Source organism: Lipophrys pholis (genome assembly GCF_963383615.2).
Source record: "Lipophrys pholis genome assembly, chromosome: 4".
Classification (NCBI taxonomy): Eukaryota; Metazoa; Chordata; class Actinopteri; order Blenniiformes; family Blenniidae; genus Lipophrys; species Lipophrys pholis.
This window is the reverse complement of record NC_137637.1, coordinates 13,406,325-13,430,702: the sequence shown is the minus strand read 5'-3', so window position 1 is coordinate 13,430,702 and position 24,378 is coordinate 13,406,325. Positions and strand designations below refer to the sequence as shown.

General features: G+C 43.8%; 1 protein-coding gene across 4 annotated transcripts in view; it reads right to left on the bottom strand.

Annotated features, from left to right (window-relative positions):
* The window catches only part of slc25a26 (solute carrier family 25 member 26), an 82,948-nt gene that overhangs the window by 8,463 nt on the left and 50,107 nt on the right, over window positions 1-24,378 (bottom strand). For all 4 annotated transcript variants that reach the window (XR_013935288.1, XR_013935289.1, XR_013935290.1 and 1 more), the window contains exons 6-9: window positions 21,902-21,946; window positions 16,111-16,180; window positions 9,429-9,493; window positions 4,837-4,910 (exon numbers count right to left, since the gene is read on the bottom strand). Coding sequence is in view for 1 of the 4 variants with exons in the window: in XM_080461677.1 (XP_080317803.1) it covers window positions 4,837-4,910; window positions 9,429-9,493; window positions 16,111-16,180; window positions 21,902-21,946 (254 nt within the window). In the remaining 3 variants the exon portion in view is untranslated. The remainder of the gene's footprint in view (window positions 1-4,836; window positions 4,911-9,428; window positions 9,494-16,110; window positions 16,181-21,901; window positions 21,947-24,378) is intronic.

Sequence of the window (24,378 nt, the reverse complement as noted above, 5' to 3'; positions counted from 1 at the left end):
AGTCCACGTTTCCTCACGCCGCAGGCCGGATCAGCCCGTCTGCGAGGATGTGTTAACTGTGCACGGCTGGCTCTGGCCAGCATGTGAAAACACAAAAGAGTGTGAACTCATGGAGGCACGAGTCCGAGGTAGCTGCCCCACTCCCCGGAGTGCTCTTTCCATCCGGCACAAGCAGCTGAAACAGAAGGACCTCTAGCAAGAGTCTGAAGCCGGTCGGGACCCGGTGATGGAGCTGCACCGTCATGTGACTGTCGGCGTGAGGGATGAACTCATTTTAAACTCTACGCCCGTGTTTTGTCTCAGCTCCGCGCTAGCGATACATTTCCTGTCTGGGATGAGGCCCACCTGTGGAACCCCCCCCCCAACATTACAGACCGGCCGGCCTCAAAGATCTGTCATCCCCCACTGTCAGCCAATCACATCTCCCGAGGAGTCGGGCTAAATATAGTTCTCCAGGCTTGATGGGAGCGTGTAGTGAGTTCAGACAAAATAAGTTGGGAAACAAAAAAAAAAGGCTTTCGTTGGAATAAAACAACTATAAAAAGTCTGCAAAAGACCAACTCAACTGAATGTAAGCCCCGTTTACACGACAGCCTTTTTCAAGTCAAAACGCAGAACTTTCATAGCGCCGTACTCGCCATTATTAAAGATGGTAGCCTATCGTTCTCTGGGCACACGTGCGATTTCATTACAACAGCCACAACTTGTGTTCTGGCACGCCAACTACATCCTTTACATCATTTCTGCCTTTTCAGTATCGAATGATGAGCGCAAAACATTTTCTGGAGTGAGAATGCAAAAGCGATGTACTTTCACTGTATCACTGGGTGCTACTGAAAGACCCACGTGCTTCAGAGTGAACCGGTTCAATCAGAAGGACGTGGGTCTACTCCGATTCCTGGAAGGAAAAAGGGCATAATAGCAAAAACAAAAGACGAGACATAAACACAGATGTTAAATCACTTCCCTACAAAAACTGTTTGTATAAGAGTTATTTAAAGAATATGTTCAGTAACTCAAACTCGTAAGTGTGCAACACAACGTACTTCTGTGCAATATAATGTAGTATTATGTGAAAAGGGGCCTTCATTACTGCAGTTTAGTTTGTTCCTGCTATGACAATATTTCCAAAAAGCCAAATTGCTGACTTGCCACACTGTTTTGGAGCAAAGTGGCATGCTACTGTGTGTGTATACAAGAATATCTAAAGGTTTCTTAAAAATGACACAATATGGCCAAACACTGCTTTAAATTGTTTTTTAAAAGAAATCCATGACTGAGAGCGGATATCTACTCACTTGGTTTTAATTTACTCTTTTATGAAAATATGGATTATTTGATTTATTAACTGGAAAACATGATTAAATAATGAATCTATTTAGTACTTTCATCATCTCTGTAAATTATAGTATTTGCACAGCAGCACTGAGAATAATAGTATTTGGAAGCTATGTGTTTGACAGTTTAAAGAACATGCTGGTTCAATTCCTGGACGAGCAGCAGGTTTTAGTGGAGAAAGTGAAAACCGCTGTAATCATCATCATGAGGGCCAAGCAAATGACAACTGCCCACCGTTCCCCCGGAGGGTTCAAATCAGTTTTATCTCTTCTTGTCTTCTGAAACATGAATTTTATTCGGTAGAAAGTAGGAAAAACATCAATTTATGTCCTAAAGGTTTCAGGATGTGTTCCAGTCAAACGCCCTGACAGGATCATTGCTGCGTTTAGTCAGTAAAACATTCTCAGTCCACCGCACGACTCTAAACAACCCCCTCAAACCTCATGTCTTCAAGCTGAAGAACAATAAGGATGAATACCATAAGAGTAGAATTAAGTTCCCCACAAGCCTCGGGTGGCTGCTTTGGAGTGTGTGTCGGGTACAAACATGTTTTCTTGTTTGCTTTTGGGAAAGAAGCGATGGTCTCCTGACGCGCTGCCCATTAGCCTTTGTTTTGAACTGGAGCTGTGGGCTGCAGGTTACGGTGGGGGGTGGGGGGGGTGGGGGGGACTCAGCGCTCACACCGGGTCTCTGGGGCCCGGCGCACACATGGAAGCACTTTAGAGCTTCACTACACTGCAATTGGGCCTATTACCATAATTACAGCTTTAAAGCCCCAGCAATTTGTATCAGGCATGCACCAGTGCAACCACCGGGCCCTCAGCCCTGCGGAACAACAGCCTGCCTCCTTCTTGTTATTTTTTATTTTTTTATACTGTTCACACACTCTTCTTTGTGTCGGCGTCTCTCTCGTCTTGTCCTCGGGTTCTTCACCTTCTCCGGTTACGTCGGTATCAGTAAAGGAAAAGGAGCGTTGCTGCTGCGCCTGTTCACAGTTCATGTTCTCTCCATTGTAGAAGAGCTCAGGACGAGAGCGCGATAAGAACATCAGAGGTTTTTATGTAGTGCAGCAGTAGAGATTGCTTTTAAAGAGCTTAAACTGTGGCTGCCAGTAGCAGAGGGGAAGGCTGTTAAATAAGGAGTCACTTCATCAGTGGAAACTAAGTTCCAGGCCAAAGTTGGGGGGGGGGGGTTTCTACCATCGGACCAAAAGATGTAAACAAGAAACTAACTAATGATGTTGAAGAGAGGAAATGGATCTCCTGAGGTCCGTCCGGTCCCGAGTTTGGTTCACTTACAGGTAATTTAGGACCTGTTGCGTTTCGTGTTATCGGTGTCCGTTTACCCCGGCAAAGGTGCTCGGAGCCACTGAAAACACAACTTTTCGAAAATGCCCGCATGCCGTCTTCACAGAAACGAGGGGCAATGCAACGTTTCTGGAATGCTGCTATTGCACATGCGCACCGCAGTGGTAGTAAGTAGATCCTCTGCACATGGGCAACAACAACAATGGCTGCCTCCAGCGCGTCGTCATTCCCAGTTCATCTTTTCCTCTACTGAGTCACTGTAATAGCAACCGTTTTTCAAAACGTTATTGCGTAAACACAAATCGCAAAAGCGATGCACTTCCACTTGAAAATGTTGTGTAAAACGAGCCTCAATCTAACCCGGCAGCGGCACCAAAGCCAGTTAACTGCACCAGACAGACATGTTTCACACTGAGAAGCTGAGGATGCATTTTGCTCTCTATCGTTTTTTTCTAATTTCTCAGGTTAAAAACGTCTTTTTGTTCCTGGAACAACAAAACAACCTGGATTGATTCTGCTTCTACAGAGCAAATAAAAAAACTAAGAACATTCTGAAAATAGAGTAAAATGTTGTATATTTCTTACAATTCGGAGCAGAAGTAACTAGATTCCATTTCTAGCAGTGTGAGTCTCCAAACAAAGTCTTTAAACCCCCCAGCAGTCCCCCTGCTTACATGAACTCAGTCGTAATTAAAAATGTTTCCGGTGTTAATTTTGTGAGGTAGAATTAGGTTGTTCCCCATCAGACCCGGGCTTTTATTCGCAGGGCGTCATAAACACATCAGAACACTCAAATAAAGCGTTCCTCCCGGCCTCGGTAACACCTCGATCAATAAGGCGGCGGAGGAAGCGGGCAGCAGAAGCTTTTACGCGTGTCGTTTTTCAGTCGGGCGGTAAACCGGCGTCCACCCCCGAGTGACCACTCAAACCCGATTACATGAGGGATCGGGCTCGGCTCAATCGAATCACGTCATGTAAGCGGCTCTTTTTAATGGCGGAGATGAAGCGGTTTGTGTAAAAGAAGCTGTTTGTGTTTAAACAGTCACAGCGGCCTTTCGCCCTCATCTCCCCATCCTGTGGCTGCTGACAGTTTGTACTTCTAATAACTGTAAATCAAAGGGGCGGCCTGCGGGCCACATGTGGCTGTGGTCACTATCATCTGTAGCCAGGTCCAAAAACTAACATGTTATTGGGTTTTTTTCAAACTGGTGAAGGAAGAAAAAAACATTCCGACCTGATATTTTGCAATGAAATGTTCATTTAGATTAGAAATATCAAATAGTTGCATGTTGATTGAATAAAAACTGGTTTTATTCTCGATTAATCTCTCCAACTTTCATATATGTTATGTAAAGAAGTGCTCGGTCATGATTTGGCCCTTTTTGGGAGCGAAGGAGGATTCATTAGTGGCTCAATTAGTAGAATTCATATTAACATTATTTGACTTTCGGGCATTAAAAAAATGCAAGAGTCTGATATTTTTGTCTCCAAAAGTCAAGCAAATGTACATAACACACATATTATAATGCATTCTGCAATATGATGTGTGTGTTATAAATTAGGTTTGCCTATTGAGCCAATTCTTCAGTATAACGTGACATTATAAAACACGGCAAAGCAAAGGATTCAGATAAAAACTGTTTTTACGCATTAAATAAGTCTTTCTTTTTGTGTTACAAGTTCACAAATCGTTCAATTGATCACTACTGATTAGTCAGATTTGCAATTCATTAGTTATTTTTTTATGCATTCACACCCCTTTTTATAAAGTAACCAGTTAAAAAAAAGAAGTAATAAAACCTACATGAGAAAGAAAAACCCCATTCAAACCAGTTAAAATGCATCAAACCAACTTAAAAGAAGTTAAAAACTAGAAAGAGAAATAGGAGCGATTACAGAGGCCTTCTAGACAAAAAAAACCCCACAACAAACATAAATTATTCTATAATACTGAAGACAGGTATTGAAACTTTATAGGAAAAATGTGTGGATTGAAATATTTCTGATAGTTCTGCTGCCACACACACACACACACACACACACACACACACACACACACACACACACACACACACACACACACACACACACACACACACACACACACACACACACACACACACACACACACACACACACACACACACACACACACACACACACACACACACACACACACACGCACACTGACCCTGTGATGCCTCGACTCCTCCACACGTCGTAGAGCACCAGTGGGATGTTGCCGCTTGCTGTGGTCGATCCGGCCTGGAAAGAGAAAGAGAGAGAGAGTAAATAGAGGTGCGATGACGGATAGATGGTCTCCTTCGCTTCCTGTGCTTTGGACGGACCCCCCCCCCCCCCCCCCCCCCCCCCTCCCACCCCCTCTCAGGTGTCACCTCCTGCACCGGCCCGGCCGTTCGCCCACCCAGCAGACCCACACCCACCGCTCTGCTGCCTTTATTGACACAACAGGGATTAGGCGGCCGGGGTTTTTTTAATCCGTCGTTGCGGACTGGCAGACGGGCATGAAGGTTGGGTTAAGTGAGCGTGGGACGGTGGCAGAACAGAGGGACTGCAATCTCTGCAGGAGTGAGACAAAGAGACACTTTTTCTTCTTTTGTTTTAGTGAGGAGGGGAAAAACACCCGTATTCCTGCTGTTTGTGTTGGAGACAGGTGGCTGAGGCTCGTCTCCAAAGTTTCCCTCCTCGACTGCGGTGGAACGATGGAACGAGGCAGGAGGAGGAGGAGGAGGAGGAAGAGGAGGGAGTCCAAAACACACAGTCCACATTATGCTGACATGCAAACAAACAAAAAAACCCTCCTTATTTTGTGCATTTTCTCCAGGAATATTCATCAACGTTTGCAATAAAAAGCTTTGGTGAGGTGCGAGATGCACACACAGGAACAACCTCCAGCAGCCTAGGAGGTCTGCCTCAGTCCTGTCCAGCCGTGACCTGGAGGCGGGCCCTCGCCGGGCCGTCCGCCTCACAGCGCCAGCCTTTCACTCGTCCTCCTGCGAGGGTGAAATTGATGTGACAAGTTCCACCGCTTGTGTTTCCTCTCCTCCATCCGATCCAAACGGCCCGTCCACATCAGCACCGGCCGCTGTCCAAATGTCCGGCCTGGCCTTGTCATCTTCTGGGCAGTTTGAAGACCAGAAGCTAAACTTCAGTGGCTGAAAATAAAAGACTTTTCGTCCGAAAGTGAGTTGCTGCCAGGAAATTTTCTTTTGAAGTAATAGAGACAGTTCAGGCTGAAGACGAAGTACCATCTCATAGCATATTACTCGTTTCTGCTTTAAATTAATGAAATTATCAACTGAATATGCCAATGATATCTTGGAATTTATACTTTCAGGTCTTCAATATATTATTGTTAACTTCTCTTGGGATCCATCAAGAAGAAAAAGCACAACTTGATGCTTTTAATTTTAAAAATCTTTATATATATGGTCTGCAACTAATGTATCTTATGGTTTTGCCCTTGATGATGTGAAAATACTGGATAAAAACCGGACAGTGAACAGAACAGAGCCTGCAGCTCTCACTAACAATAAAAACAAGCTTCTAAAACTATAAGAAAATTTTTTTTTTTTAAAAGGCACTATAGCAACTCATTACTGCCGCCTAATGCACAAAAGTGGCACTACATAAATGTTCACAAAACATAGTGCATCATTCAGGAATGTCCAGCAGCAGCATTTTGGAGGAATTAAAATAAAAATGAGTAGAAAACTAAATTTGACAAAAAAAAATTAAATTATTTTGACAAAATGTGAAAAATAACATGTAAGCTTTAGGCCCTGTTCCCACGGCAACGTTTTAAAGGAGACATATCATGCTTTTAAATCCTTCCTTTTTACATATAAATCATACAGTTGTGGTCTATACAACGCGAAACTGCAATGCTTGGGTCTGAATTCCTCATTATTATAGCTCCACAGGCCCCTTTTCAACCCCTTTTCTGATGCGCTTCTGAGAGCAACTCGTTTTGGGGCGGTCTCTTCAAATGCAAATGAGACACTTCATACCCCTCCTCCTCTCCAGGTTGCAGAGGTCACACTCGGTTCAACGCCACCCTGTTCGGCCATCTTTGTAGTTTGATAGAACAGATACAATTATCTAGCGGCGCAGAAACTTTATATTCACACATTATTTACAAAATGTCAACAACGGAAGATTTGTCCATCCAGCCATACATGTTGGAGCCAGAGTCGGACCCGGCGGAGCGAGATGAAAATGACGATGATGCACCTACATAACAACGTCTTCATATGGATGTAACGCAATGGTGTGTTACTATATTTACACTAACTTCTCCATCCATGCCCACTACTACAATACTGCCTGTATTACAACGACTATTTAACACAGAAGTTACATTATAATCTAAAACGAGCACACAGCGCTAACATATGAAGACGGGGCAACTGCTAATGCTAACAAAACAATGACAGGGACGTCTTATCATCACACTTTTTAGCGTTATATACAGCTTACCGAAGTGCTCTGTTCGTCGTCTCCATAGATAGAAGGAACTGACCGCTCAATCAGACCAAGTCTTTCGGCAAATCCTTCTTTATACTGGCGGAGGTTGCTGAAGCAGTCGTCCTTAAAGTGATTCGCGCACACAAAAATGACCTTACCCACAGATGTGGGTACATTTCTGTGAAAAATAAAACTCAACCAGGCACTTCGAAAAGGTTCTGATGCTGGGAGACGGTGTAACGAAGCTTGTGGGTTACTACATCCAACAACCGAACATTTCGACTTATCCTCTCGTAACTTCGGTTGGACTACAAAATCGCAGCGAGAAACAAAAATGGCGGATTGCTCGAAACGTCGATGTCCTAATTTGGCAGTTCCGCTGAGAATACTGTGACGTCATTGTTCAAAAAACGTAATAGAGAATAGAAAAATCGAAACCGATCGCAAAATATGACCAAAACAGAATATAAAGATATCAACGGAGCACCTGAAGAGACTACTTTGAACTTTTCTGTACTTCTAAACACTCTAAATATACACCAAAATGCATTTAAGGGCTAAAAAAGTGGATTTAGCATGATATGTCCCCTTTAAGTGGAAACGTATTGTTTTGGCACTTTCCTTTCAGAGAAGTTTCACGTTTTCACTGCAACATTTTGAAAATCCCGTTGACACAGAAGACCATGTAGTTAGCATTTTGGAGCACGAGTTGCTTTTGTAAAGAAACCACACACACACACACACACATGCATGCAGAGAACAATACGCTGTAAAGATTAGCAATGGGAGTGCACCGACATTTGTATAGACGGATGATGCCGTTGTGTTGTTATAACGGTGACTGTCAACTGTAAAACCACCGAGCCTCAGGATGATATGGACGGGGAGTCATGACACTCTGGAGGCAGCCATTGTTGTCGATACGCATGTGCAGCAGCACCGTTTCAGAAAAGCTGTGGTTTCCGCCATTCCGAGTGTTTTCTTTTCAGAAGTTTCACCCAGGGAGCAATTTTCAAAAAGTTGCATTTTCATTGGCTCCATGCACCGTTGTATTGTAAACAAACAAGCAAAAACATGACATCATTTTTTGTTTTCTCTCAATATTGTTGTTGTGTAAATGGGGGATTTGTCTCAAAAGTGCTCAAATGTTTTTGATTCATTTGAAGAATTATCCAGGTTCCCTGAGATAACACATAAAAACAGAACAAACGTGAGCGCACTGTGGCGTAGCGGTTTGACGAACAAACTGTTCCTCTGAAAAGGTCTCGCCCACTTTTTTGAGGATTAAAAAAACCATTTTCTTCAAATTTTTTTCTGGGAGGAAAGTTTCTAACTACTCAGCTGAATAAAAGTGGCGAGGTTTTAAATACACCCACGTTCATGATGAATGTCTCCTGAATCAGCCGGAGTCCTTTTCCCTGCTCACCTGCGGTGCTTTGAGTGAATTGAAAACTTGGCCTTATAAAGTTGTAACTGCGCTCCTTCGCTGGTGGTTAAATTACAGCAGCTGCATTTCAAATCATGTTTACAGGAAACTTTTGTGCTCTTCCACCTGCAGCCAACCGCTTCTCGCAAGAGATCAAGACCGTCCGGGTGTTTTGTTAATTCCAGTATCTCATTAGTTAGGACGGGCGGAGGGTGGGGGGGGGGGGGGGACACTGTGTCTTCTCCAAGGACAGTCTGTGTGTGTGTGTGTGTGTGTGTGTGTGTGTGTGTGTGTGTGTGTGTGTGTCGGCGGGGGGGGGGGTGATTGGGGGTTACTATGAACTCACTACCCTTTACACACACAGGAACACAGGACACAGTGAGGGAAGCCAGACATACAGTCTGAGCGAGCCAAGCAGTCGAACGCTGGTGGTGAGAGGGAGGAAGAGGAGGAAGAGGAGGGATCCAGCATTCAGATGAGCTGTTTCGGGAGCCGGACGGGGCAGGAGAGGGAGCAGGAGGGACTCTGACCTGCCGCCACCGCCGCTGTTGCTGCTGCTGCTGCTGCTGCTTCACCTCTTCACTGACAAGCAGCCCTGAGATGGAAGTCCTGGAGGAGCTGCAGCAGGTTGACTCTCTCTAACATTAACCATGTGCACAAACATGTCTTCTCAACACAGCCGGCGCTCCAGGTCAGGTGATAGATGTGTGTGCATGGCGCACCGCCGTCCCAGTTTTACCTCGTCCTGCGCGCTCGCTCAGCTCGCTGCCTGGGAGGCATCACCTGACAGCAATGTTTAAAAGAGGCTGCCAGAGGAGGAGGAGGAAGAGGAGGAGGAGGAGGAAGGGCTGCTGTTTCAGTGTGTATACCTTTGCGAGCATTATCCTGGTCTTCGCCACGTCGAGAGGAGTGGTAACCAACGCCGCCACAGCACCTACAGGAGACATACATTGAGAAAACAAATCAAACTCTGAACTTTTTTCACTTTGATTTTCTCTGTTAAAATCAGAAAGTTGGATATTTATCTCTGATCTTACCGCAGCATGAGATAAAGAGGTTCGGTTAAACCTTCTGTTGTGTTGTAGGTCAAAATGACCAATAATTCAGCAAGAACAGAAACATTCATAATCATTTCTGGAGCATGACATCTTCTCTTCTGGGTCTAATTGGGTGGAAACCGGCTGCTTTAATGTGTTTCCAGACTCTCCTCTGGACATCCAGTTCAGGGTCAATGTGACCCGGCAGCCAAGATGAAACCAACAAAGATCCAAATATCAAAATACAACCAAGACCCAGACAGTTCAACCCATTATCTAGGAGAGACGGGCGGCAGGGTGCACCAGTGGCACGATCTTCCTGAGTCTGCATGTTTTCTTCTCCCACAGACCAAACGCAAGCTTTCTGGGTTAATAAGTGACGAGAAATTTACTGTTTATTTGTCGAATGAGTTAATGTCACTTAATGTTAAAGTAAATTACAAATAATTGAGCTAATTACCTTCATCTGAGTGGGCTGGACTGGTGAAATATACTGACATGATAGCTTTTAAATCGAAACTTTCAATGTTTTCTCTGTTGAGGCACAGAGAAATAATGAAAACTTTGAATATGTTCATAAAGCCTGAAGCCCCCTTACATAGCAGGGTTTGTTGCATGGGCTGATATCCATTCTTTTTTTAACAAGCCAAATAAAAAATAAAAAAATAAAAGTATTTTTCTGAATCAGTAGCGTTCCAGAAAAAGGAAAGAAAAACAAAGAATAACTCAGCGCGGTGCACTCCCTCAAACAATGAAAATAAGCCTATAAATAAAGTCCAATTACTTAACCCCAGTGAAAGCAGCCTAATAATTCAGCTTCTAACAGTGAAACTCTCGACCCTTTGCTCTATTTAGGTGATAAAAATAATATTACACCACATCAAACCTTTCACATTCATTAGACCACTAAAAACAGACACACCTATATCATCCTCCTTCACACGATCACAAACTCATTTCAATAATCAAATAAATCAATAAGTTTTCTTTAGCTCGATACGTTTCCGTAATTCAAATAAGTTATCATGAGAAAGGACTTCATGTATATTCAACTTTTAGTGTTACTGGATCTTAAGTCGGTTAACAGTAAATACAGCTTGAAGTAACTTAACATAAATAGTTGGTTTTTTTTTTAAAGTGAATGCAACGTGAAATTACTGATTCCTGCGACTCATTGGAAGTTAACAGAAACAAGAGTTTCAATTAAAACTGTATGGAAGCCCCAACTTCAAATTGAGTGAACAAAACCTACAAATCGAACTCGAAAGCAGAACTTAAAAGATCAAGTTTAGTTGCCCAACTTCAATTTTTACACAAGTTTAGTGCTCTATAAATAAATTTGCCTTGCCTTGAAATTTTGAGTTGGCAGGTTTTTGCAGTACATAACCACAATTTTAAGCAATATTTAATCAAAGCAAGGGCAGCAATCACAAGTCAAAGTTGTCGTGTGTGGGCATTCACACATTAGTGACCCAAATCTTTATTACTGTTATTCTGACTTCTTCCGTGCCAGGCGGTTTCTCCAACAACCACTAACCGATTCAAACCGTTCGAATATCAAATTGTGAAGTTTGTTCATATCTTTAACAGTTTTCGAATAAATCGAAAAAAACCTGCAGATCAGAGGGGATCAGTGTCTGTTGCCATGGAGATGCAGGAGCGAGAGGCAGTCTTCAGCATTCACACTTGCATTTTCTCCTGGAAATGCAAACCTCTAGTTTTTCATACATTTTCAAATCTCACTTATATGAACTACTGACATCCTGACTGATTGTTGGCGAACGTTTTCAGTTTGGCAAGAATTATAAGAAATTTGATTTTATTTTGACTATCAGTAGATAGAAGCAATTTCAACAACAGCTCTTAGTATTTCAGTGAATTTTCAGTATTCCAGAGCGCTCAGTGAAGGACCTGAACCGGCCTGATGGAAAGTGACAGTATGAAACTCAAACACAGATCAGTTGTTAATGTAAACTGGTCTCTTGAGGCGGTGCAGTTTTCAGCGGGAGGTTCAGGCAGGGTCAGGTCGGCAGTAAGTCAGCCCGGGGTACGAGTGGAGGTATTCGGGATGATTAAAGGCGCCTGTGTGAGCATTTCCAGTGTCGAGCAGATTATGGATGAGTGAAGGAGAGGGTGTGAAGAGGGAAGTGAATGAAACTCGAGGATCCCTCTTGGATCGCTGCGTGGTCACGGTGGGATGTGAACTTGACTCTCTAACCACCCCCCCGTGCCTCCATCGTGCCCCATCGTATTCCGTCCTACCATCCCCCCCTCCTCTCCGCCTGCAGCTCTCAGATTGCTGATTTCCCCCCCCCCAAACCTAAATAGTCTTTATCAGTAGACTGGATATCAAAAATGCAAGTTTAATAGTTAACGTAAAAAAAAACAGGGTGGTAAAAAAATATTTGTTTATTTCCGTGGTAATTGAAATACTGATGACAGATTAATTCTACAGTTAGAAATGATTTGTACCCACACCTGAAGCAAAGTGGACATCTCCCCAGAAAATACCCGCGAAGGGAGAATTTGGCCATAAACCATCAGCCAAGTTATTTATGCATTTTAAGACAATTCAAATTCTACAGAGACAATGAAGTGAAATTACAAACCTCTAAACTTCTTTCTACTTTTTCATGACCTCTGAAATATTGTTTTGTCTACGACAGGGGTGTCGACTACGTTTAAATTTCAGGAGCCACATCCACCCGGACTGGTAAAATCGTAAAAAAGTTTAAACTTTAAAGTTTTCGTAGTGGTGCAGACTTTACACACACAAGGTTTCACAAAACCAAACAAATACAGCAAAGAAATACGACAATTTCAACATGAAGCCAATTTCAATACATTTTGGGGCAAAAATCAGTGAAATGTCTCAAAACACTTTAAAGCTGTTGCATTATGCATGTTTTTACAAACTCACCCTGACAGCATGACGCTGAGGAAATAGTAGTTTGCTGTGTTGTGTTGTGTTGTGTTGTGTTGCGTTGCATTGCGTTGTGACCACTACTCTTACGAGATGTGTTTAAAAACCAATGTTTCCTTGCAGCCTCTTGAGGGCTGGTTTTGGCCCATGACCCTTATGTTTGACACCCCTGGTCTATGAAGTTAAATCACTTTACACTATCATCTTCTACCTATGAGAACTTGGACATTTTGTCACGTTTTTAACATCTGCTATAAGTAGTATAGACACGGAGGTGATTGCGAGCGGTCAATGGTTACCGTGGAAACCAGGAGATCAGAAACACCTGGTCCCGTCACACTGAACATCAATCAGGTGATAAACGTCTTTTTGTTTCGACGTACTCCCGCTGACTTTGAGGTTCGGGGTGTCCCTGGTGGACTGCATGGAGTAGATCCAAACCTCTTCAAGATCCACTTACGTTATCTCAGAGTTTAATCTTCACTGAACTCGGTCTTCCTGAAGTCTAAACCTAAACAAAGACGCACGACTCCCTCGTCTTCCCTATCCCAGTCGAGCTCGTTTCCCATGCCTGTGTCCGTCCGCTATCTGTTTTGTCTGATCGCGCTCCCTCTCTGTTTACTTCTCACGGTGGCCCCGGTCCAGGTGGGGGTGATGTGAGGCCATGCCTCGGCTCCCCGGGGTGCCGTGTCCTCATCCCGTCCTCTCCCTTTCACCTCCAGCTCAATCTCAATCTCAGCTAACCTCAATCTTCCTGTCCCGTCTGGCACGGTGCAGCGCCGCAGGAGTTATGGACTGACAACTACAAATGTCCGGCCACGGCTCCGAGGACACGCTCTTTACTTTTCGTTTCTGAAATATGGATTCAGGTTGCGGGTTTGCTTTTTTCAACACATAAAAAGGTGAAGACGAGATGGAAAGTTGAATGACGTGACCACTTTTTTTTTTTTTTTTCTCCATTCAAAGCAAACGCGTCTTTAATATTCTCTCTGGTCATGAAGCACACGGCCAAAATCCTTCACTGTTTTGCAAATGCAACACAGATTTTTTTTTTTTTTACTTGTTTGCAGAGTTGCTGCACAAGTTTTCCTTTTCCTAATGAACCGTTTGCCCTTTCCTTATTATAAGCCATTGAAACAATGTGTCCGTGTCAGAACGTTTCATTGTTCCCGGCGGTATTGCACATGATCGAAAACTGCAAGCTTACGCAAAGCCACATCATAAAACCACCAATTTATATGACGGAGAGTGTGTCGGGCTTTATATTGAGTGTGGATCAAACAACAACCCTCACAGGTGTTTTTATTCATTTGAACCGCGGACCGAGGTGGGAGGAGCTCTGCCTCCGATGTTACTGAGCTTAATGACTGAGCGAGAAGAAGACGGCTCATGATCTCCCAGTGATTAGTTGGAAGAGGCGACCCGTTGTGGTTTGACTCCACCAACTTCATCCCAAACATCCTTTAAGGAGGACAGTGTGAACTTGATGAGATCCAGGAGGCCGCAGAGTTAAAGAGGAGTTTTTATTTTTGTTTGCACGTCGGATTTTACTCGATGAATGTTTGTTTTATTCAACATTATACCGTCGCCCCTTCAGTCTGTCACAATGACTTGAGCTAAACCAGTTCAGGACTTGGGATGGTTGCTTGAAATCAGCTGCTTTCTTTCCAGGCCACTTCTACGTTGACCGGTGAGAGAAAGCTGTAGCCAGGTGGACTAACACCACTTAGCATTTTTAGAAGAAAAACATCTGTATGATTTTACCAATGAATACACCAGCGTTTGAAGCCAGTGACTCACCCCTGGCTCTCCACGTCAATCCATAAAAACTGTGGCAGCTTGACATTAATATAATTGCCTTCGAATTAAAGAAAGCACATCAGTTTAAAGAAACCATGATCTACATATCCTGCACTGCGATTGTGCGACTTGGCTCATCTTCTACAGCTTGTAAACTCTGACCTCACTTATGCAACAATTCCCAGCGGTATTGGTGGGAAAAAAAAGCATGCTTCTTGTACAACTGGATATTGGACACACTACTGGACATTAGCTGAAAAGAGGTTTCGGTACAGGTCCTCTAGTGGCCGATGCAGGAACTGCAGGTTTTGTCACTTTGAACTTGATTTCATGGATGACTTGGTAGCTAACCAACTAACAAAACCAAATCTAATCCATCCCTCTAAACACAAGATATACAAGATAAAAGTGCAGAAGCTTGAATCTCTTCCATGGAATTGCGAGGCAGTTGACACACTGAACAGGGCAAGAGGTGGCCAAATATCTGAAATCTTCTACATAGATTGGGTGCGGGAGGGTTGATGCCAATTTCAGTTGACATTAAATAAAAGACAGAAAACATCCTGGACAGATAATGTCTGTGTACTCCCATCGTTAATTTTTAGATCGTATGTTGAACCAACTCGCTCTACCCACTAAAGCTGGAGCCAATTATCTAATTATTTCATCGTTGTGGTGGTATCCGGATATTAATTTTGAGTTTCAAATAAATTGCTATTGGGACCATCCCTACTGCCCACGGAAACAGTAAAACTTGGTATACTCTCTTTATTAAAGATAAAAGTACATGAGCTTTATTCCATCCAAAACTCAGACCCATCGGTTTGTCCTCTGTGAAATCAGCAGAACATACCACCTCGCCATCTTGAATTTGCTTCAGCTTTAATAAAAGCCATGTAAATACAACCAGCAACAGGTGTGCAACACTTTAACCTCGGATGACATTACGGGAAATGTTGCTTTCAAACATACTCTGCTGAAGAAACACTTGCAAACGACCTATAAAGCATTACTTTTAATCGAATGTCCAATGTTGGACATATTTAGAGACTCTCGACACCAAGCACTGTTTTCTTTTTAGTTTCTGGAACTACCGGCTCACGGCTGAATCATGAAAGTTTTCTGAAAGGTTTTGACATTAAATGTGCTATATTTAAATAAAAGTACACTAAATAAAACAGCTGACTTTGAGTTTGAATGCTGATATCAATAAAACGTGACTTAATGAACTGATAATAGTTGAAGTGCTTTCCCTGCTTCCAGGCTTTAAATGACACGTATCCTGCCTGCCTCACAGCTTGACTCGTTTCTCTCTCGTTATCTTTCAATGTTTCTTCTTTCTCTTTGTGTTTTGCAGTCCACTCTCTCTCCTGCTCTCTCTCTCTCTGTTTCAGGCTCCAATGCTCAGGAGGTCGCACAGCTGCAGGGGCCCGGACCCAGAAACAGGCCTCTCGTCTCCCTCCTCTCTTTCTCGCCCCCCACCCCCCAACACTCGTCTGTGCGAGTACGGGACCGTAAAGTCTGCGTCTCGTCGGGACGTTTCCCCGGCTGAGCGGCCGGAGAGCCGTGATAATGAGGCTTCTCTGTCGAGACAACAAGGCGGGATCACTGCGTCCGGGACCGTCGGGTTATAACACAGACGTCGCTCGACCTAATTTGTCTCACCTTCCTGAAATCCTACAAGAATCTGGGCTTTGGCTAAACTTGGCCATGCATTCACCCATCCACCATCTATCTATCTATTCATCTCATGGACCCCCCCCCCCCCCCACAGCATATAATCCCCTGCACCTGCAAAAGCTCCGCACACTGCCGACTGCCAAGAGTAGAGCGTGTGACCTTGCCTCCGTGACCACAGAGTCTGAGAGAGAGAGAGAGAGAGAGAGAGGGAGAGGAAGATGAAGAGGGAGGAAGAAGCAAAGCGGAGGAGAGACAAAGAGAGAGGAAAGATTGTAGTTAGTGCCAATATCAGTCACATTGGAAACACATTGTGAACCTTGGTCCGGTCGGGGTTTCAGAGCCTACGGCTGGGAAACGGGCCGGGCGGCTATTTTTGTGTTGCCTCTTCTCCCCTGTGATGTCATGAAGCTCGTTTCCCAAGAACTGGGACAGGATGGGAGGGAGGGGGACGACGACACTGTTTAGATATATTTACATACCATCGTGTCAAAGTATATAAAAACATCACAAAACCTTTTCATTTAATTTTTTCATCTAAAGTACACAAACAAATAAGTGAAGTATAATTGTTCAAAAGAAACATGTTGTGGAGTTTACATCACTTTCTGCATTCTTGTCAATACATATCAATGTTGTCGCCCGTAAATCTCAAAATTGTTATTTTAATTTAAAATATTTATATTACAAAACCGCTCAGGTCTGTAGAAACCAATAATGGAATAACTGCCAGTAACGCAATACATTATTAAAAGATTTTTACAGTGCTCCATATGAATGCTCAATGAATAAATATGCCGGATATGTCAAGGATGTCAAACATAAGGCCCTAGAAAAATTGAAAAAAATGCAAAGAAACCATAAAATTTTTAACACAGTTTTCTTAAGGGTGACGGACAGAACACAGGTTTGAGATTCAAGCGGACATATCAGCGTGAAAGCTCGCGACCTCGTTGCTAGAAAAGGAGCGCGGGCCTCATGGTGTCATTGTGACTTTGAAAAAAAAACATGCACGCAAAAGAGCAACACAATGCACGTTTATTTGGACATTTCACTGTTTTACACCAGAACGTGTCGTTAAAATTGGCTTCATGTCGCGATCAGGGTCCTTTTCTGGTACTAATTGCAAAACATTTTGCAAAAAAATGAAAAAAGTACGTTTTCAAAACTTAATCTCTGTACCACAACAAAGAAAAACGTTAAGGTTTAACTTTAAAGGTTATTATGGCATAATTTTACCAGTCTGGCCCACTGGAGCTTGATGTTTTGTGTGCTTGTGGCCCCTGAATTAAAATGAACTATTTGTGATGCGAAAACTGCCCAAATCCTGGCATAAAAGCTTTTACTTCCAAGAACCGCCATCTTATCGAGGTATTATTACAATGTTGGCTGCAGGTATTACACTTTCAAAGCATAATCTAAAAGCTTCTACACGATCGTAGAAATTCTCAATATTCTGACTTTATTGGCAGGCATTGCGTTATTGGCCATTATTACATCATTGGTTACTACAAAGTCCAAATGTTTAGTTAAATATTACAGATATAGGCGTAACAAAGTGGGCGTGTACGACATGACAACAATCCCCAGGAAACAGCGTTTTGCCGTTTTCGTTTCAGAAAAAGAATATTTGCAGACAAGAAATGTTCTCGTTTTTTTTAATGTAATGCAACCACACATTCCCGCATGCAGAGAACAGTACAAGGCAAATACTCTTTTTCCAGCTCTCCTTTTATGTTGCTGATCCCCAACCAGTACATGTGAGGCACGCATCCCTCAAAATGAAGGCGTAGTCAATGGTGGTAAAAGTTTGGGAAGCACTGTTGAATGCAAAAGAATGAGGATTGTTCTGGAATCCCCCATTGTTATTGTTGATGATCATCTTCATATGTGCAGAAGAAAAGAGAGAGAAAAAAAACTGACTGTGCAGTGCTGCTTGTTTTAGAAAAGTTCTGTTTTCTCTGTTTACGCAGAGACAAAAAAGTTGCAATCTGGATGTCATTTTCTAAAAAGTGCCACTTTCAGAGACTGAAACGTAAAGAATTTACTGTGGCATCAATCGAATCCGAGCAAAAGAAAGTAATTTCAAATTAAAAAAAAAAAAAAAGAATCAGAAATGTAACCTGCGGTTTTTATCTTCAGATTGATGTGAGTTCTGTGACTCAGCAGGTCTGTTTTCACAAACTCACCGTTTTTTTTTTTTAACCTTTTCAAATTCTGTATATTCACACAATAAATGTATGAAAAGGCAATATTTGGAACCTAATGAAGTATATTTCTAATTATAGAGTGCTCTGGCATACAGTAGTTATTAATTGACACAAAAAAAAACAAGCACAGCTGAGGAAAATATCCTTTTTCCAGGAGTATGACAACAAAAAAAATCCTAATATGGAGCTGTTTTTAGCATAGAGTGTAAAATTTGGGGGAACACCAGAGCAGAATCATATTTTGCCTTAATGAAATTTCAAACGGTGTTTAGAACATATATATACTCTGCCACTCGCCCGTGACACTTGTGTTTACATGAATTGGACTTTAAAACGCAGCTTTAGAGGATCAACAAATCAAAATACAATAATTCAGCTGGGAAATAATCCAGGAAGCACATTCAGGAGAAACCGGAGACTATTTCCCAGAGTTCTCGCTGAGCGTCCAGACACCAGGGCCTGCCTGCTCCGATGCAACAGGCTACTGAGTGAAACCACCTGATGTTTGTGTTTTGTGACTGAACTCAGGGATGAGAAGGGAGGCCGTCTCTCCCCCCCCTCTTCCTGACGAGCCGGGTCGAGGGGATGAGGAGACTCGCTCGGCGAGGTGAGCCTGTGTGTGAAATGCGTGCGGACAGCTGGGGCTGCCTCGGGCGCCGCAAGGTATGATTACTTCTCGGGGAGAGCGATTGAGCAACAGCATGGAGCGATTACTAATATTTTCTTTGCGCATCCCTCCTCCTTCTGCATGTCGCATGTTTCGGCGATCCCACACACAGAAAGAGTGCGTGCGCATGTGCGTGCAAACACAAACAAGTAAGCAGAAAGGGAAAAGAGGGAAGCGTGCATGGCGGACAGTGTGTGAGCGCTGAGGATGTGTCATGTGTATTCCATTAGAGGGCAGATTAAAATGGAGATTTTCTTTTCCACATCAAGGGCCGCACGCTGGGGGATTCCTCCGCTTCTCCCCCTCTCCCCCTCCCTCCACTCCGCGCTTCATGAATAAATAATAAGGAGTAAACCTGGGAAAACAAAACTTTGCAACCTGTGACCTCCTGTGTGAGGGTCACACTTTGCACCTGGCTGACTTCCTGTGGGGGGGGGGGGGGGGACGTCACAATGCAGAGATTCTTCTGCATTTTCCACTGGCTCAGAATATTCAGGATTTTTTTTTGTGTTCACAACCGAGTAAAAGTTCCACCCTCCTGTTTGTGCTGAGGTTATTTTTTGAAGACGGAGCAGATGGAGAAAGCCTCGCTCCATCAGTCACATGCTGCACAAGGTTATTGACGTACAGCTGACGTATCGCGAAAAGATCTCAACACTGTTCACACAAAAATAGCTCAAGTGAGAACGGATCATTTTTGCATTTTCGTTCCAGAAATGTTTCGTGTTTACACTGCGACATTTTGAAAACGATGTTCGTTTACACGGATAGGGCGGAAACGCCGAAAACAATGTCGTTTTCCTGCCGGGCCACTAGTGGGTGCTGTTGATTGCTTTTGTAATGAAAGCTCCCAGATATGAGAGCAATACGCTATAAACATCAATGATGACGAGTACACAAATAACTCGGATGGACAGACGATGAAGTTGGATTGTTATTCCGGGCGACTCTCAACGATAAAACGACGGGAGAATACGGACTGGAAGCCGCGACACTCTGGAGGCAAAGATTGTTGGTGTTTTCCATCTACTGGCGCATGTGCAGAACAACTATTTACTACGGCTGTGGTGCGCGTCTGCAGCAGCAGTGTTTCGAAAAGTTGCGTTTCAGTGACTCTCGACACCGAAAACGCAACGGGAGTTCAGCGTTTTTGTCCAAACGGGGCCTAAATCTCCGTGCAGCGATCAGCTTAGTGGATTTTCTCATGACACCTCCCGCCTGCTGCAACGCCTCGCCGCGATATCCCAGAAATCCAAGAAGCAGCTGAACCGAATGCACTCGGCTCAGCTGCCGGGGCCTGGTCTGGAAGAAGCAGACTCCCTTTTCTTCTTTTCCTTCTTTCCGTTTCTCCCCTCTGACAGCTGAGCTGGCTCGGTGTGAAATATGAGGTTGAGGCCATAACGCGGCGCATTACTACGCCACAAAGCAGATGGGCGATCATGCCACACACAGGCGATCTCTTAAATTCCACCGCGCTGGTGTTTTTCAAACCGAATCACGTTTTGGATTGAGAATCCGAGCGCCTTGGCGGTCACCGAGAGGAAAACCCGCCTGCTTACATGGAGGCTTGAGTTTTTTCCCCTGCATCCTCAGCTGGTTGACGGAGAAGGAAAGAGAAGAGGAGAGGAAAGGAGGGAGGACAACTGTAGAAATGAGGAGCAAAGAGAGGAGAAAAAAAGGTTAAGAAAAGAGAGACAAGAGGAGCAATAGAAAGGAAATAATAGACAAAACAAAAGGGAAGAAAGGAGGAGAAAGGGGAAGAATGAATAAGAGGCTAAGAGAGGAGAGAAGGAAAATGAGGGAAACGGAGAGGAAAAAAAAAAAGAAAATTAAGAAAGGACAGAAAATAGGAATGGAGGAACTGTGAGAGAAAAAGGAGAGGGACAGAAAAAGGATAGGAAAAGAGAGACAATGGAAGAAAAGAGGAGGAAAAAAACTGGACAGACGAGTGGAGAGGATGAAAGAAAGGAGGTTGAGGAGACGGAAAAAGAAAGAAGGGAGAGAGAGAGGAGACAACTGGAGAAATGAGGAGCGAAGGAAGGAGGATAAAAGGAGAGACAAGACAAATGAAAATGAAAGAGGAGAAAATAGAGGAAAAAAGTTTAAAAAAAGATGGGAGGAGAAAGGGAATGAGAAAGAAGGAAAAGAAAAACAACAGGATAGAAACAACTGGAGAAATGATGAACAAAGACAGGAGGAAAAAGGGGGAACAGAAAATAGAAGAAAACAGGAAAAGACAGGAAAGAGGAATTGTGAGAGGAAGAGGGAGAGTGGTGGATAAAGGATGGAAGAGGAGAGAGGAAACAAGAAAGGAAACAGATTAAAGACAATGGAAAAGAGGAGCACATAAAAAAGAATGGACGGACGAGTTAAGAGGTGTGGAGGAGAGAGATTTAGATTCCAGCAGTTCAGCTCTTCTCCAACGGACAAGTCCAGATGGCTAGAGAGAGAGAGTGAACGAGCGAGAGAGAGAGAGAGAGAGCGAAAGAGAGAGAGAGAGAGAGCGAGAGAGAGAGAGAGAGAGAACGAGAGAGAGAGAGAAAGAGAGAGGAAGAAGAAGAAGAAGAAGGCCTTTGACTGTCGGACAAAGACGCACTTGTGGACAACCAAAATCTTCACTCTCGCAAACACGAACAGCTGTGCAGCGTATTGTTGGTAACTGCGGGGGGGGGGGGGGGGGGGGGGGGGGATGGCCGACTGTCCGCCTCTCGAGACATGATGTCATTCCAACACCATGTCGTCGATTTCTCATATAGGCAACGACTTGGGGAGGAAGAGGAAGAGGAAGAGGAAAGAAGAAGAGCGCTGACTAAAAACCTCCAGATAAAGAGAAACCAGGATTGATGGGAGTCGCCACAGCCCACGGAGCCGACGTCTGGTTTCTGCCGCAGGGAGGATGAATCTGCAGTAAATGTGTCGGTGCAAATGAACAGCGTCACTACTTTCCTCCAGATTTAACCTGGAGAGAAGTGAGTGTGAGAGACGGCACCTGTAAAGCCAGAGGAGGTCAATCTGCCGCTGTACGTACCTTTAAATACTCCCAGAGGGGAAACTGCACCAGGGAGAAGGGGATCTGAAAAGAAAGCAGACAGTTTTGATCGTGAGGATCATGGTGGTGGTGGGGTGGTGGGGGGGGGGGGGGGGGGGGGGGGTGAATTTGCTTGCACTTTTATCTTTGGCCTCCAGTGGCGTGCACTTTCCTGTCATCCCTGCCACCTTTCTCTGTTTCCTCCTGTCTCTGCTCTTCTGTTCCGCCTCATTGATGATTAATGAATGAGCCGGCCTGTGGTCTGGCCTTCTTCACTGGCTGGAAGGGTGGCGCTAACTCTGAGAGGAGTGTGTGTGTGTGAGTGTGTGTGTGTGTGTCGCTGGAAACGCTAAATTGGCTGAGGCAGGAAGTTACACCGGGAGGAAATCGATGGCAGTGCCATGGCGAGGGACAAATGACACGCAGACACTCCTGCACAAATTTATAGACACAAGCACACGCAAACACATACACACATTCATTGACAGCACTAGCGCGTCCTCGCACGCACGCACGCACGCACACACACACACACACACACACACACACACGCACACACACACACACACACACAGGCCACTGGATGTTGTTTCAGGAAGGAAGAGACGGAGCAAAACAAAAGAAAAGCATCCAGCAGGGAGAGAATGAGGAATTAGATAAAGTGACTTGCAGCTGGTTGTGTCATCAGTCCTCCATCACGGTGACGGCAGGATCATTCTGGATGTGTCAACACATCCGTGAAAAGTGAGTCAGCCAGACAATACACAGTGTGTTTACCACACCTAATGAGCTGACTCAGCACTTTGACCAAACGAACTAATCTCATGTAAACACTCAACGTGAAGGCGGATTAACTGAAAGGCTGACTGGCGCTTCAGAGATGAACATCCATAATGACTCGGGAAATGTATTAAACTCCATTTAGGAGAAAGGGTAAAGACTTTATTTTCTAAATGAGGGATGGATAATGTATTCACAGCCGGAGCCACGTCTTTATCATTGTTTTCCTCAAAGTACCTGTTGTATCTGTAAAAGTGTAAAAGGTGCAAACTACCGTAGTGATATATAACCATCTCTCACTGGTCTCTGATTGTTCTTTATTTCAGTAGAATCAAACCATACATGTATTTCGTTCTTAGATTTTTAAGTTTGGACCGAACTCTGTCATGATGATAATACCTCTCTCTAAGGCCCCGTATACACGACAACGCTTCAAGAAGAAAGGCGACATGAAGTGTGCTGTGTGCAGACTATACGACGCTGTGATCGCGCAAGACTATGTGACTGTGCAATAATACATGATCGCGCAGCAATAACACATCATAAACATAAACATGAACGAAGTGGTGATATTTATGTGTTTGGAAGTATATCCCGCCCAAAAAAGGAGCAGGAGGAGAATATGGAAGCAGTCATGGCTCGGAAAGAGAAGCCGACTTGGGATGCTAATTGGAATTCCAAATATCCGACATTGTCTGATATTGATCGCAGGCGTACAACCACGACACCGGCCGCGCTTGACCCGGGTTCACGGTGCGACGTACATCTACCAATTAGAGCCACGGCTAAAGGTTTTGCCGCGACTCTCCCACAATTGCAATCTTTCATCTCCGGTGGCCAAAAATCGCAGTGTGTAAGGGGCCTTCAGTGTTTCTGTCTGTTCCGTGTAAACGGACGTCGTTTCAAAATGCTGTTGAGTAAATGTGAAACTTTTCTCAAACAAACAAAAAAACACGTTTTTACTTGAAACATCTTGTAACCGGGGCCCCGGACCACATCCTAGCATAGTAGTTTAGAGATTTCATTTTGTTGTGTTTACTGTTTGTCTCAGAGTGACTCCCTTCGCCATCTAGTGGTGCAAACTGGTAATGCACTGCTAATTGTTAACCCGCTGACTGACGTTAAAAAGACGGATGTTAAGAAACTGTCTATAAGATTACTCTATAGCCGCGGTTTTCACTGCGCAGTATGTGGGAGACGGGCAAAGCACACCTAGACCCAACTCTGTTGTGCGGTTCTACCACAGAGAGTTCTACCACGGTTAAAATTTATAAGTCTACTAATATGTTTCAGTATGCAGACCGTTGAAACTCTCTTGGAGAAATGTCTAGACGATTGCACACAGTTCATTTAGAGGTCATTTATAGAAATGTTTCAGACTCATCTCAGTTTACTTAATTGCACCTTTCTGTGATTTTCCTGTCGGATCCTGCTGCCAATCTACCTTCATGTAGCTGCATGCATGTCTTACTGTGGCTTTGCTTTTAAGACTATATATCTTCACTTGATTACTTTAATAACTCTATGCATGTTTTTTGTAATTACCAAGCAGTGTTAGGAGTTCCACTTTGCATGCTGTGCAGCTTACTCCTGGGCCTTGTATGATCACCATATCGGATATCATTTTAAAGTAATAACTACGCTGAATGTCTTTTAAATTGAGCTGCCATTAATATGGTTTTATTACATTGATTTCT